Source organism: Sturnira hondurensis, unplaced genomic scaffold, assembly GCF_014824575.4.
Source record: "Sturnira hondurensis isolate 20B ecotype Veracruz unplaced genomic scaffold, ASM1482457v3 Scaffold0008860, whole genome shotgun sequence".
Classification (NCBI taxonomy): domain Eukaryota; kingdom Metazoa; phylum Chordata; class Mammalia; order Chiroptera; family Phyllostomidae; genus Sturnira; species Sturnira hondurensis.
In genome coordinates this window covers 3,240,746-3,254,275 of record NW_028081491.1, presented here as the reverse complement: position 1 = coordinate 3,254,275, position 13,530 = coordinate 3,240,746, and the positions used below count along the sequence as shown (strand labels likewise).

The window sequence follows — 13,530 nt, the reverse complement described above, 5'->3', positions numbered from 1 at the left end:
TGCCATGCAAAATCTTGTTTTTGTATTAAAGTTCATTAATAATTGTTACTATTTCTGGATTTTAAGGCAGGAAAGCATCTGGGCCTGGGCTAAATCACCCTGTAATAACCACTCAGTGCCCAAGGCAAGGGGTTATGGCCAGCCTTGGGCTGGGCACTTGTTAGGCTCTGGGGATTGGAGAACACAAGAGGCAATGGCTACTGGGGCAGTGCCCTCCCTGCCAGAGTATGAAGGTGCATGCTCTAGACTCTCCGGACTAGGGACGGTTGTGGCTCAAAGTTCTCAGTCCTTGGGCTCAATCACTGGCACGTAGTCACAGCTAATGGGATGAGGCCTCAACCTGCAAGGACTGGTATTAATAGATACTTTTCAATCTCCTATTGGGGGAAGTTGAGGATGTGGCTAAGGATTCCATATGTCTGTTGGGAAACTTAGGAAGGGGTAAGAATGAAGTCCATTATAACATTGTTCTCCCCTTTATAGGACCAGAGTCCAGAATACAGTTATTCCCCCATGTCTTTCAAGAGGATGAATATCTTGAGGTTTTTGACAGAATAAGGTACACAACAAGCTGTGCATCTTTTTAAAGAAGCAGTTTATTAAACAGAAATACAACGTAGAGAAGGACTACTGCTTAGAAAGTAGATCGTAAACAAACCATCTCATGAACACAGAAAGAAAGCAACATTGTTTTTCTTCCCTTCCATTTCAGAGGAGCAGGACATTTCCTAGCAGTTTTTGCCTTCTTCACACTCATGGGAAAAGAACACGTTTCATGACAGGACTTTATATGTGGTTGTATAAATTTCGAGTACCCAGAGAACATAAGTGACAAATATTTAGCTGAGATTACTGAACAAGGTGTTGAAGATGCAGCCTGGTTTCTTCTTGCTTCTTGTAGTAAAATTTGATAGTAGTGGCATAAATGGAAGGAACTGTTAAAACAAGAAGGAACCAGAACTTGAAGATTTAGAAAATCTCAGCTTGTCTGATTCCCATCCCCCCCCCAAAAATTAGAAAGCACATTGTGGAAAGAACACCATGATATGGCTACACAGTCATTTAATAAAGAAATTACCTTGGAACCAATCAATGATCTCAGCAGGAACTCTGGCAGACTGGACTAATGGTGATGCACATGGGACTGAATGAAAGCAACTACAGGTAGGATAGATCTATCCAACTACAAGTATGTGTTACTCATCAAGAAGAGAGAAGAATGACCCTAAAGGTGAAACAGAGATGAGAGGTCTGCTAGTTCCAAAGCGGACCCAGAGTGCAACAGTCAGGGACAATATGTCTCTTTCATAGTGTCATTGGGCCCAGCAGTGCTGATGCCACTGGAGTGGAATCGAGGAGCAGAGGGTCCAGCCAAAGATTATTCTTGAGCCTTAAGTGTAACAATCTGCCTTGCTAGGTTTTTAACTTGTTTGGGATCATCAATCCTTCCTTCTCTCCACATGTGGAATAAAAAATGTGAATTCCAGGCCTGTCCTACCATTGTATTTTGGAAGCAGATTAACTTGGTTTATAGGTTCACAGCTGACAAGGAATTCTGTCTCTGGAGGAAACACATCTCTAGTCTCAACTACACTTGATTTAGGTGAGATTCTGGACATACAGTTGATGTTGGAATGTGTTAAAACTTTTGGGGCTTTTAAGATGGGGTGAATGTAATTTACATGTGAGAAGACTGTGAATTGGAGGGGACTAGAGAGCTGAGTTTTATGGACTGAGTTTTTCCTCCAAATTCATATGTTGAGGCCATAACCTACAATGTGATTTACTTGACGACGGGGTCTTTCTAAGGTAAATGTTATGAGGTCCCTAACCCAACATAGCCGGTGTCCTTACAAGAGAGAAAGACAGCAGGAAAGCACACAGAAAAAGGCCACCTCAGAACACTGCAAGAATAGTCACATCTGCAAGCCAAGGAGAAAGGCATCAGTAGAAACCAAATTGTTTACATGTTGATAGTAAATTCCTAGCCTCTAAAACTGCAAGAAAATAAGTTTCTGTTCTTTAAGGCATCAAGTCTGTGGTATTTTATTATGGCAGCCATAGCAAATTAAAATACATCCCTAATGCAGGAGGTAATTATAAATCCACTATCTTACCAATGAAAGAATACAGTATTTTTTTTCTTCTACTGCATTTGAGGAAAGTAGAACATTTCCTAGTGACTTCTGCCATCTTCTCACTCACGATGATAGGAAAAGAAAAGTCAGGAGAAGAGCTCTTGTGGCAGGGGGTGATGGCCAGACTTAGTCCTCCTATGTCTGTGGAGGTGAGACTTCTGACTGAAGCCGCGACCACACTCCCTACACATGTATGGCCTCTCTCCTGAGTGAGTTCGCTGGTGTCTGATGAGGGCTGACTTGAAGCCAAAGCTGCGCCCGCACTCACCACACACACATGGCTTCTCTCCTGAGTGTGTCCTCTGGTCAGATTTCTGGCCAAGTCTTTGCTTACATACTCCATAAGCAACAGATTCCTCCCCTAAATGTGTCCTCTGGTGTCTGTTGAGGAGTGACTGGAAACCAAAAGTGCGGCCACACTCAGAGCACAGGTAAGGCTTCTCCCCTGTGTGTGTCCTCTGATGCCTGATAAGGGTGACCTTGTGACCAAAGGCCCTCCCACAGTCAGGGCACACATAGGGCTTCTCCCCTGTGTGTGTCCTCTGGTGTCCCACAAGGGCGACCTTCTGACGAAAGCCACGACCACACTCAGAGCATAGGTACGGCTTTTCCCCTGTGTGTGTCCTCTGGTGTCTGATGAGGGTGGCATTCTGGCGAAAGCCATGTCCACAGTCAGCACATACATAGGGCTTCTCCCCTGAGTGTGTCACCTGGTGAATGAGGAGCAGGGACTGCTGCTTGAAGCCACGCCCACACTTTAGGCACAAGAAGGGCCTCTCACCTGAATGTGAGCTCTGGTGTTGCAGGAGCGATGCCTTCTGGCAAAAACCTCTTCCACACTCAGGACACACGAAGGGCTTCTCCTCCAAATGTGTCCTCTGGTGCAGGACTAGGGCAATCTTCTGGCGAAAGTTTCGTCCACACTCCTGGCACACAAAAGGTCTCTCCCCAGAATGTATCCTCTTGTGGTTAGTGAGCAAGGATATATACCTAAAATGTCGCCCACATTCCCTGCACACATACGGCTTCTCCCCTGAGTGTTTCCTCTGGTGTATGGTGAGGGAAGACTTCCGGCCAAAGCCTCGCCCACACTCCCTGCAACTATAAGGCTTCTCCCCTGTGTGCATCCTCTGGTGCTTGAGGAGGTCTGACCTCTGGCAAAAACCTCTGCCACACTCAGGACACACATGATGCTTCTGGAGGCTAAAGAGGCTTGAAAATGTGCTATGTCCCAGTGTATATTTTTCTGATATGACTGCTCCAGGTTCTGAGCAGTCTGCCCCTGTGAACATTGTGTCTGCCTTCTCAGAAGTCATCCCCTGGTCTATCCCCCTACTCCCGTTGCCTTCCACCCTGTCTACTGGCTGACCTTGAAATAGGCCAAAGAATGCTCTTGAAGTCCCACTCAGCTGCAGCCTCCGGAACATGGTGCCAGAACCTTCTCTCTCTCCATCATCTGCTTTTTCACTTGAGCAGCTTTGAGACTCCACTGGGAAGTGAATTCCTACAGAAGAGCTTGGGAAGATCTGGAGGGGATCACTGCATAGCATATATTGTTGGAGGAACTGCGGGCTGGAAAAGGCCACTGGGCAGGAGAGACTAGGCTGGAATTCTGTCTTTGGTTCTGCTAAAGAGAAAGTCTCTGTCAGAATCACCACAGGTACTGTGTGGACAGTTAAAACTTACTCAAGAGTCATTTCTCAGATTTTTACCTACAGACTTTCTTTATAGACCTACCGTCCTTGCCACAGTGATACCTTAATGTGTATCTTTTTGCAACACAGAAAACTCACAAGACCAGCCAGTTCTAAATGATCAGGCTGACTTAAACAGTTTTAAGAAAACATCATGACAGCACCAGCCCTGTAAATTGCTGTCATTAGTGTTATACATTTTCACAAATACAGTTATCTCACAAGCCACAGGCATTAACACTGATGTAAACATTATCTACAAATATGGGGGGTGGCAAAAGCAGGTTTACAGTTTTCAGCTTGTGAAAAACAGTTTATTCTTGTATTATTTATTATTATTTATTATTATATTATTTCCCATATGAACTGTAAATTGACTTTTGCCACAGCCTGTATATTCTTTCACTGAGAGTTAAAGTATATGACTTATCACAAATTTTTTGTGACTTTTCCTATATGAAATAATGAGGTATTTTAATAAAGGATCCATGCCAGGTAGAGGCCTGTTGGGGAGGCAGTACAAAGGAGAAGTCAGAAACCCATCAGGGATATGAATGATCAGGTGTTTCCACCATCCTAAACAACTGCTTCCTGGAGGATGTTTGCTGGGTTCTCTGTCAAAGCTGGGACTTGGCAGTGAAACAGACTCAGGTTAGGTCTGCAGCCCCTTAAAGGATTCTGGCTCCTGGTGTACCCAGTCAATCCAAGACCTGTTTTTTCTTTCAGTTTTCTACAAACTCTTGCAAAAGAAAATGTTTCTGTCTACAGTATCCTCTTGCCTAGGAGATAATTTGTATGCCTTGTTCAGCCACACTGCCTCTATCCATCTGAAGCTGAGGAAAAGCACCATGACCCTTAAACCCAGGCCTATTCAGACCTACCTGATTCATTCTTCACCAGTCAAAATGAGATGTATTTTGTGAATCACTTCAACGTGGGTCAGCAAACTACAGGCCACCAGGTGTTTTGTAAATAAAAGTCTATTAGACCATAGCCACACTCACTCTCATAGTGTTTTTGACAGCTTTCACAAAATGGCAAAGTTAAGCAGTTGCAACAAAGAACGTAACAGCTGTAATGCCTAAAATATTTACTGTATGGCCCTTTGGAGGAAAATCTTTCTAAAACCTGATCTACATTATTAATTCATTCCATCTTGTCTAAAATGCCAGCTTTGGTATAGCCATGATGAAACCCCTTCCTAACACTTAAAGCACTCTGGATCTGCTTCTCAGCAAAGCACTCTATAAAATTAGTTGTTTGTGTGCAGCTAAACCTAAAAGCTCCTGTGAAATGGCCTTGGTAATCACTCACAAGTGCTGACCTCACTGGACAGTTACATGTGAACATGAACATCCTTTCAGTCTTGCATACTGTCTGGCCATTAGAGTCCATCATGTTTGGTCTCATCAACAGATGTGCGCTAGTGTAGTTCATTAAACCATCAATGAGTTTATTTTCTTAAGCTAGGCTGTCCACATTTTCATAGCCTGTAGAAGGTGTATATGTCTGGCTAGCAGCTTCCAATAGTCTGTTGTCATTCTAGAATTCTGAGAGCTGATCTTTCAGTTCTGCACAATTATTTACTTGTCTGTGATTTGATGGGAACAGATAAGTAGCCACACCTAAGGCTATTGGTGAAGCACACATCATCACAAGAGTGCCTTTCAGTGGAAAATAAAGCACTTTTGTGTGTCTTTAGTATTAAATATGCTGAATGAGTTACATATGGTTAATGTTGCCCTTACAGGAACCAATTCTAACCACTCTTCTAATAATGTTAATTCATCATAGTTTTTGTGCCTAGCTAGTCATGTGGCACACCAAGTGAAACCCCTAAAATTTAACATGGTTTTAAGCCATGGTTCTACCTATCTGAAAAGCTGAGGAAAAACCTAGAAATTCTGGATAAAAGGAGTAATAAAAATAAACTTTTACCACGGTCATGCTTTTCAGTGATTCAAAACAATTTCCAGGATGTAGAAGAAAATCAGTTCATAAACTATTGAAAAATCCACAATTGCTCTTGTGCCAACTGATTAGTAAGGTAAATAAAGGTATATCAGTAATTGTACATGAACTCAAAACCCTCCAGTACAAAGGGAAAAAAAGATTTGCCTTCTGCAGCAGCAGGATGTAATATAGAAACATAGTTGTGAATCGAGTAAATGACCTCGGACACCAGCTCACAGGTGGAATACTGCGTGCATTCACTGCTTTTAAGCAATTTAAAGAATTCTAAGACTTGGTCCACAAATGTAAAAGGTGGATATTTTCAATGTTAATCAGAATTAGCTCTTAGAAACTGCACAATTTTCCCCAACATGCTATATCCCGATTTTAAGACAATATAAAAGAAATACTAGCATATACGATAGTTAACTTTATATATCAACTTAGCTGGCCACAAGTTGCCCTGACATCTAGTCAAACATTATTCCAAGTGTTTCTGTGAGGGTGTTTTGGATGACTTATAAATGGGTATACTAAGGAAAGTAGGTTGCCCTCCTTTATGATTGTGACCATTATCCAATGAGCTGAGGCCTGAATAGAAAAGGCAGACCCTAAAATAAGAGGGAATTTTTCTAGTCTGACTGATTGTAAGCCGAGTATGAGAGGGTGTTTTCGTTTTTCCTGGTTTTGCACTCAGACTGAAACATCTGTTCTTCATGAGTGTCCAGCCTGCTGGCCTTTGTGCTGAAACCACACTGTCAGCTCTCCTAGACCTCCCTCTTGCTGAATGCAAACCTTGGGACTTCTTAGCCTCCATAATAGTGTGAGCCAGTTCCTTATAATCATGTGTGTGTGTGTGTGTGTGTGTGTGTGTGTGCATGCACCTATTAGTTTTGTTACTCTGGATAAACAACACTTATTTTGGTACTGGGAACTAGGGTTCTACTATAATAAATCCCTAAAATTGGAAAGTGGTTTTAGATCTAGGTGATAAGTAACGGCTACAAGAGTTTTGAGGTGCATGCTAGAAAAAGCCTAGCTTGACAAGAGATTGCTGGTAGAAATATGGAAATTAGACTCAAAAAGAAAAAAGTGGACAGGTGGAGAGAAAGCTTCTGCCTCATTAGAGGATACATAAATATGAACTGCGTAGTATACCATAGTACAGGTTTGCTACTGTTTAGCTTGGATATGTGAAATAAATTCCACTTGGGCATGTTGCATAATTCTTTTTCTAAAAAGGGGGGATCCAATTTGAATATTTTATCATATATTTAGTTTCATGGATCTACCACCAACTTAATTACCTTAATAATTGTAGTACTACTATTATTTTGTTCCATCATCCTGTGTAATAGTATTTTTCAAGGAATTCAACTATTTCCTATAAATTGTTAAACGTGTTAGTATAAACTTGTTCCTAATATGCCTTTAGTTTTTTTTTTAAGATTTTATTTATTTATCTTTAGAGGTGAAGGGAAGGAGAGAAGGAGAGAAATATCAATGTATGGTTGCCTCTTGTGTGTCCCTTGCTGGGAACTGGCCTACAACCCAGTTATGTGCCCTTACTGGGAATCGAACCACAATCTCTTGGTTCGCAGGCCCACGCTCAATCCACTGAGCTACAGCCAGGGCCCTTTAGTGTTTTAAAGTGTGTAGAATACACAGCGGTAACTTCCCTTTCATTCCTGAATTGATTATTCATATCTTTTTTCCCCTTGGTTAGTCTACCCTAGTGATATATGATTTTGTTGATCTTTTTTAAAGAATCAATTTGGCTTGCAAATTTTTCTGTTATTAATTAATGGTAATTTCATTGGCTTCTGCTCTTACTATCATTATCCCTTCCTTTTACTCACTGCTTTAGCTGCACCTCACAAACTTTTATTTTACTGAGAGGAAGTTAAATGATCTTGGGTTGAATCATAAAGACTTGATACTGGTAAGGTGTATTTTCTACCTCAAGTCACCTGTACATACAATAAAATCTCAATTATAAACAGTATCCAGATTTTCAGTTTTTCTTTCTTTTTTTTAAGGAGAGGCTGATCCTAAAATTTAAGTGGAAATGCACAGGACCTCAACTATCCAAAGAAATTTTGAAAAAAAAAAGGGAGAGGACTAACACTAATTGACTTCAAGACTTCCTATGATTCAACAGTAATACAGGAATGTTGTCTGGTTTAAGGATAGCCATATTAATCAAAGGAACAAAACATAAAATGTAAAATACACCTCTACTTAACCAGTCATTAGATTTTCAACACTTTCATTTGATGAAAGGCAAGACTTTTCATCAAATGGATCTAGAGCCACTGGACAGCTGTTCGAAAAAGAAATAAATAAACCGTCATGCCTGCCTGCCTCATACCATAGATAAAAATTAATTCAAGATGGATTGTAGACCTAAATGTAAAACTAAAACTAGATAGGATTTAGAAGAAAAAGTAGATTATAATCATGAAAAAATTTAAAAAGTAAAAAGTTACATTTTCTGAAAATTAAACATCTACCCATCAAAAGTTATTGTTGAGAAAATAAACAGTGATGTAAGAGGAATAGTGGTGTGAGATTCCCACTCGTCTCTCCCCTTGAAGTTTCAATAATTTGAGCAGCTATAATTCAACAAAGGATTCCTGCTCAGTGCACAAACACTTCTGAGAGACCTGTGCATTGAACCATCTAAAGGTGAGCAAGTGAACCATCTAAAGGTGAACCATCTAGAAGGTGAACCATCTAAAGTGGGAGCAAACCAGGGAGGTGAAAAGAGAGAAAAAAATGAGAGGAACCATGGACAAAGCCCTGCAGCCGGGAGCTCACAATAAGACTTACTCAGAGAGAAGTATCAGGTTGTGGCTGGCACTCCCTTCAGCCAGGATAAGCAATGAGATTTAGTGAGCATTCTTGGAGGGGTGGGAAATATGAGCTGTGGCTGAGTCCAGTGACCAGGGCAGGGACAAAGTATATAGGTGCCATGTCAGCTGTCTTAGAGTCACCATTCCAGACAGAGGAACAAAGCCACAGAGCCTGGCTGCCTCTTCACCTCCCCTAGAGCTTCTCCCTTCACCCTTTGAGAACTGATAACTGAGAACTGATACTACAGAACCACTTTTTCCCTAAGCAGGTGCACTTCTGTGACTAATCCCAGGTTTTGCTGGAGACACAGTGGGCACACGACAGAAGTCCACTGGTAGCCAGTGCCGGGAAAGCAAACTAAAGAGGCAGGTGGGTTCCCCCAATTCATCACAGCTCCTTGCACCATGGCTACACTGCAGGTGGAATCTGTCTATGGGAGACAGTATCGGGGTTTCATGGATTTGAAGCCACGATGCTAGCAGGATCTGGCTGCAGGGGACAGCACTGGGATTTCGAAAAACTGGAGCCACCTCGCCCACTGCATTCCTCTGCAGGCTTAGTCCCCTGGGTTACTGGGTCACAGGAGAGGCACCCACCTTCCCAGGGAACACAGGCCATTTTCCACTACCCTGAAGAGATCTGAGAAGCCAGAGAAGTGCCAGAGAGCTAAAAAATTAAAAAATTAAAAACCTTATGATTCAGCATCACTTACTAGAAAAGATTATCAATCTACTAGAGAAGTGTCACTTATTTTTTGAATATTTTATATATTTATTTTTAGAGAGAGGGGAAGGAAAGGAGAAAGCATGGGAGAGAAACATCATTGTGTGGTTCCCTCTCATGTGTCCCCTACTGGGGACCTAGCCTGCAACCCAGGCATGTGCCCTGACTAAGAATCTAACCAGTGACCCTTTGCTTCACAGGCCCATGCTCAATCCACTGAGCTACACCAGCCAGGGCGAGAAGTGTTACTTACAAATAGATGCCTAGACAGAGAAAAAAAATCATCAAAACGCATGAATAAACAAGGTAACAAACACCACAGAAAGAAAATGAAAAACCTCCAGAAAATGAAGACATAGAAATATGTGACTTCAATTACAGAGAATTCAAGATCGCAGTTCTGAAGAAACTCAGTGAGATGCAAGAAAACATGGGTAATTTAATGAGCTCAGAAAAACAAATAAATGAATAAAATGAGTAATTTACAAATGAGATTGAAACTTTAAAAAAGAACAAAACAGAAATTCTGGAGATGAAGAACTCAATAAAAGAGACCAAGAATGAACTCACCCACATAGAAAATAGAGCTGACCAGATAGAGGAAAGAATTAGTGTTATCAAAGAATGAAATCTAGAAATGTTGCAGAAGAAGAAGACTTGAAGATTAAAAAAATGAAATAACTCTGAGAACTATTTGACCCCATCAGAAAGAGCAATATAACAATAATAAGAATGCCAGAAGAAGAAGAGGGGGAGAAGGAAATAGAAAACCTATTCAAATAGTTGACGAGAACTTACCAAACCTATGGAAGGAGCTAGATCCTCCAGTCCACGAAGCAAACAAAGCACCTACTTCAATCCAAAAAGGCTTTCTCCAAGAAACAATGAATTAAAACTGTCAAAAATTAATAAAGATGCCCTGGTGGGTGTGGCTCAGTGAGGACTGAGTGCTGGCCTATGAACCAAGGGATCTCCAGTTTGATTCCCAGTCAGGGCACTTGCCTAGGTTGTGGGCCAGGTCTCCTGTGGTGGGTATTTGAGAGGCCACCACACATTGATGTTCCTCTCCGTCTTTCTTTTTTCCTCTCTCTAAAAGTAAATAAATAAAATGTAAAAATAATAAATAAAGAATCTCAAGGGATTCTTTATTTATTAAGAATAAATAATTATTTATTAATTAAGGGATTAATTAAATAAATAATTATCAAGGGATTATTTATTTATTAAGCCAGGGAAAACAAGTCAATCTATAAAAATAAGCTCATTAAGTAATCACTGAACTTCACAGCAGAAACTCTACAAGCTAGAAGAGACTGGAACCAAATATTCAAACTATACAAAGAGAGAAATTACCAGCCAAGAATAATATATTCAGGAACATTATCCTTTAGATATGAAGGAGAAATAAGGACTTTTCTAGATATATAGAAGCTGAGGAAATGTATTGCCAGATGACTTCCACTGCGGAAAATACTCAATAAGGTTATTCTATCTGAAACAAGGAAGAAAAGGTCACAACACTATGAGTAAAATCAGTGACAAACTTACAGCATAATTTGTGGGGATAAAACTTACAGGGATAATTTGTGACAAGACCATAAAAGGAGAGAAAAAAGGTCTGAATTTGCAAAGGAAGATGGAGATCAGATGCATTCAAAAGAAAAAGAAATACTGCGTGTGTGTGAATGAAACTTTCTTCTTAATAAACCTAATGGTAGACACACACACAAACTCTATAACAGAGACACATAAAGAGGAAACAGCCCTGGCTGGGTGGCTTAGTTGGTTGGAGCATTGTCCTATACACCAAAAGGTTGTGGGTTAAATCCCTGGTCAGGGCACATACATATCTAGGTTATGGGTTTAACCCCCAATAGGGCACATAAGGGAGGCAACTAATGATGTTTCTCTTTCACATCAATATTTCTCCCTTCTTCTTATATAAAATAAAAAAAATTTTGAAAAAGGTTCTATTTTTATTTATTTATTTATTTATATTTTTTGGTTTTTACTTATTTATTTATTTTTATTTAACTCTTGTTCAAGTACAGTTTTCTTTCTTGTATTCCCAGCCCTGCCCCCCCAGTGCTCCCCACCTCCCTCCCATCTCTGCCCTCCACCTTAGTTATTGTCCATGTGTCCTTTATACTTGTTCTAAAAATCTCGTGAGGATTAAAATTAAAAAAAGAGGAAACAGGAGAAAAGAATGAAATACCACCAAAGAAAAACAAGACAGAAGCCCAAAGGAAAAGAACCAATGGAGGCACAGAGCTACTAAAAGACAAAAGATAAAATGGCTATTAAAATCCTTATGCATCAATAAGGACTCTAAATGTAAATGGTCCAAATTCACCAATAAACACGCACAGAGTAGCAGACTGAATCAAAAACAATATCCAACCATATGCTGCCTTCAGGAGATACATCTAAGCTGCAAAGCCAAAGATGGGCTTAAAGTGAAAGTGTGGAAAATGATTCTTCAAAAAGTATCCACAAAGAAGCAGTGTAGCCAACTTATATCTGAAAAATAGATTTCAAGATTTTAAAAAGATATAATGACAGAAAGATGGACATTTTCTAATGATAAATAAAAAAACACTATGCTAAGAAGAGATAACACTTTTCATTATATATGCACCAAATCAAGGAAAACCAAAATATATAAAACTAACAAAACAAAAAGTAGCAACTGACAAAAACACAATCATAATGGGAAATTTAAATACGCCATTGGCAGCTCCAGATAGATCATCCAAACAGAAAGTCTAAAAAGAAATACTGTTATTAAATGACACTTTGGGCCAAATGGACATAATTGACATTTACAGAGCCTTTCATCTGAGAATATCCAATTATACATTGTTAAGTGTACATGAAACATTCTAAGGATAGACCATATGTTGGGTCACAAAACTAGCCTCACCAAGTTTAAGAACATTGAAATCATACCAAGCCTAAGAGGTCTGTCCAGAAGTTATCAGCCATGTAATATGAAAAACAGACATTTTTGAAGAAGATACAAGGAAATACTGTACAACAAAGGACAATGACACCTCAGTCCTCTTCAAAGTAGGCACCTTGGGACTTCACAAAGTTTTGATGTTTCACAAAAAAACTGCAAGAGACATGTGTGAGCAAGCATGTTGTGATGAAGCTGCTAATCACCAGTTGCTTGTAGCTGCAGCCTTCTGAACCATCTGAATACTTTCTGCAGAGGAATGTTTAAGCTTAACACAAAATTGAATGCAGGTCTGTTGCTCTGCTCACTCAATCATTTTGAATGCAATGGCCACACAGTACACACACTCACTCAACGGCATCTACTGCCCCCACTGACTGGTACAGTGAAGTCATCACTGTTCATGCATGTGCATTTCAGTCCACTGTCCTTGGCTGCTAGCTTACTGTAATGTCATGCAAACCATTCTCATTATATTAAAAATGGCCAGAATTTTTCTGGACGGATCTTGTAGTCTCTGACCACGGTACTTTGAAATTACAAATCAACTGCAAAAAGTAAAGAGGAAATTGAAACAACTATCAAAAACCTCTCCACAAAATAAAAGTACAGGACCAGATGGCTTCACTAGTGAATTCTACCAAACATTCAAAAAAAGATTTGCTATCTATCCTTCTCAAACTCTTAAAAAAAAAAAACTGAAGAAGAGGCAATACTTCTTACACATTTTATGACAAAATAACCCTGATACCAAAATCTGACAAGGATAACACACAAAATAGAAAACTGCAGAACAATATCTCTGATGAATACAGATGCAAAAATCCTAAACCAAATATTAGCAAATTGAATACAACAATATATTAAAATACATCATGATTAAGTGGGGTTAGTTCCAGGGGCACAAGGGTGGTTCAACATAGGCAAATAGATCAATGTAATGCAGCACATTAACAAAACAAAGAGTAAAATTCATAGTCTTATCAGTAGGTGCAAAAAACATTTGATAAGATATAATATCCATTTATGATTAAAACACTCAATGAAATGGGTATAAAAGGAAAGTACTTCAACATGATAAAGCCCTAATGTGACAAATCCTCAATAATAATACTCAATGGTGAAAACTGAAAGCTTTTCCTATGAAATCAGGAACAAGACAAGGATGCCCTCTCTCACCACTCTTATTCAATACAGTGCTGAAAGT

At 39.8% G+C, this 13,530-nt stretch overlaps 1 protein-coding gene across 4 annotated transcripts in view; it reads right to left on the bottom strand.

Annotated features, from left to right (window-relative positions):
* Window positions 1-585: 585 nt before the first annotated feature.
* Window positions 586-13,530, bottom strand: part of ZNF169 (zinc finger protein 169) — a 73,296-nt gene continuing 60,351 nt past the window's right edge. For 2 of the 4 annotated variants that reach the window (XM_037056222.1, XM_037056224.1), the window contains one exon: window positions 586-3,765. In XM_037056222.1, the coding sequence (XP_036912117.1) occupies window positions 2,225-3,765 (1,541 nt within the window). In that variant the 3' untranslated portion in view covers window positions 586-2,224. The remainder of the gene's footprint in view (window positions 3,766-13,530) is intronic. The other 2 variants (XM_037056223.1, XM_037056225.1) reach the window with 1 other exon arrangement.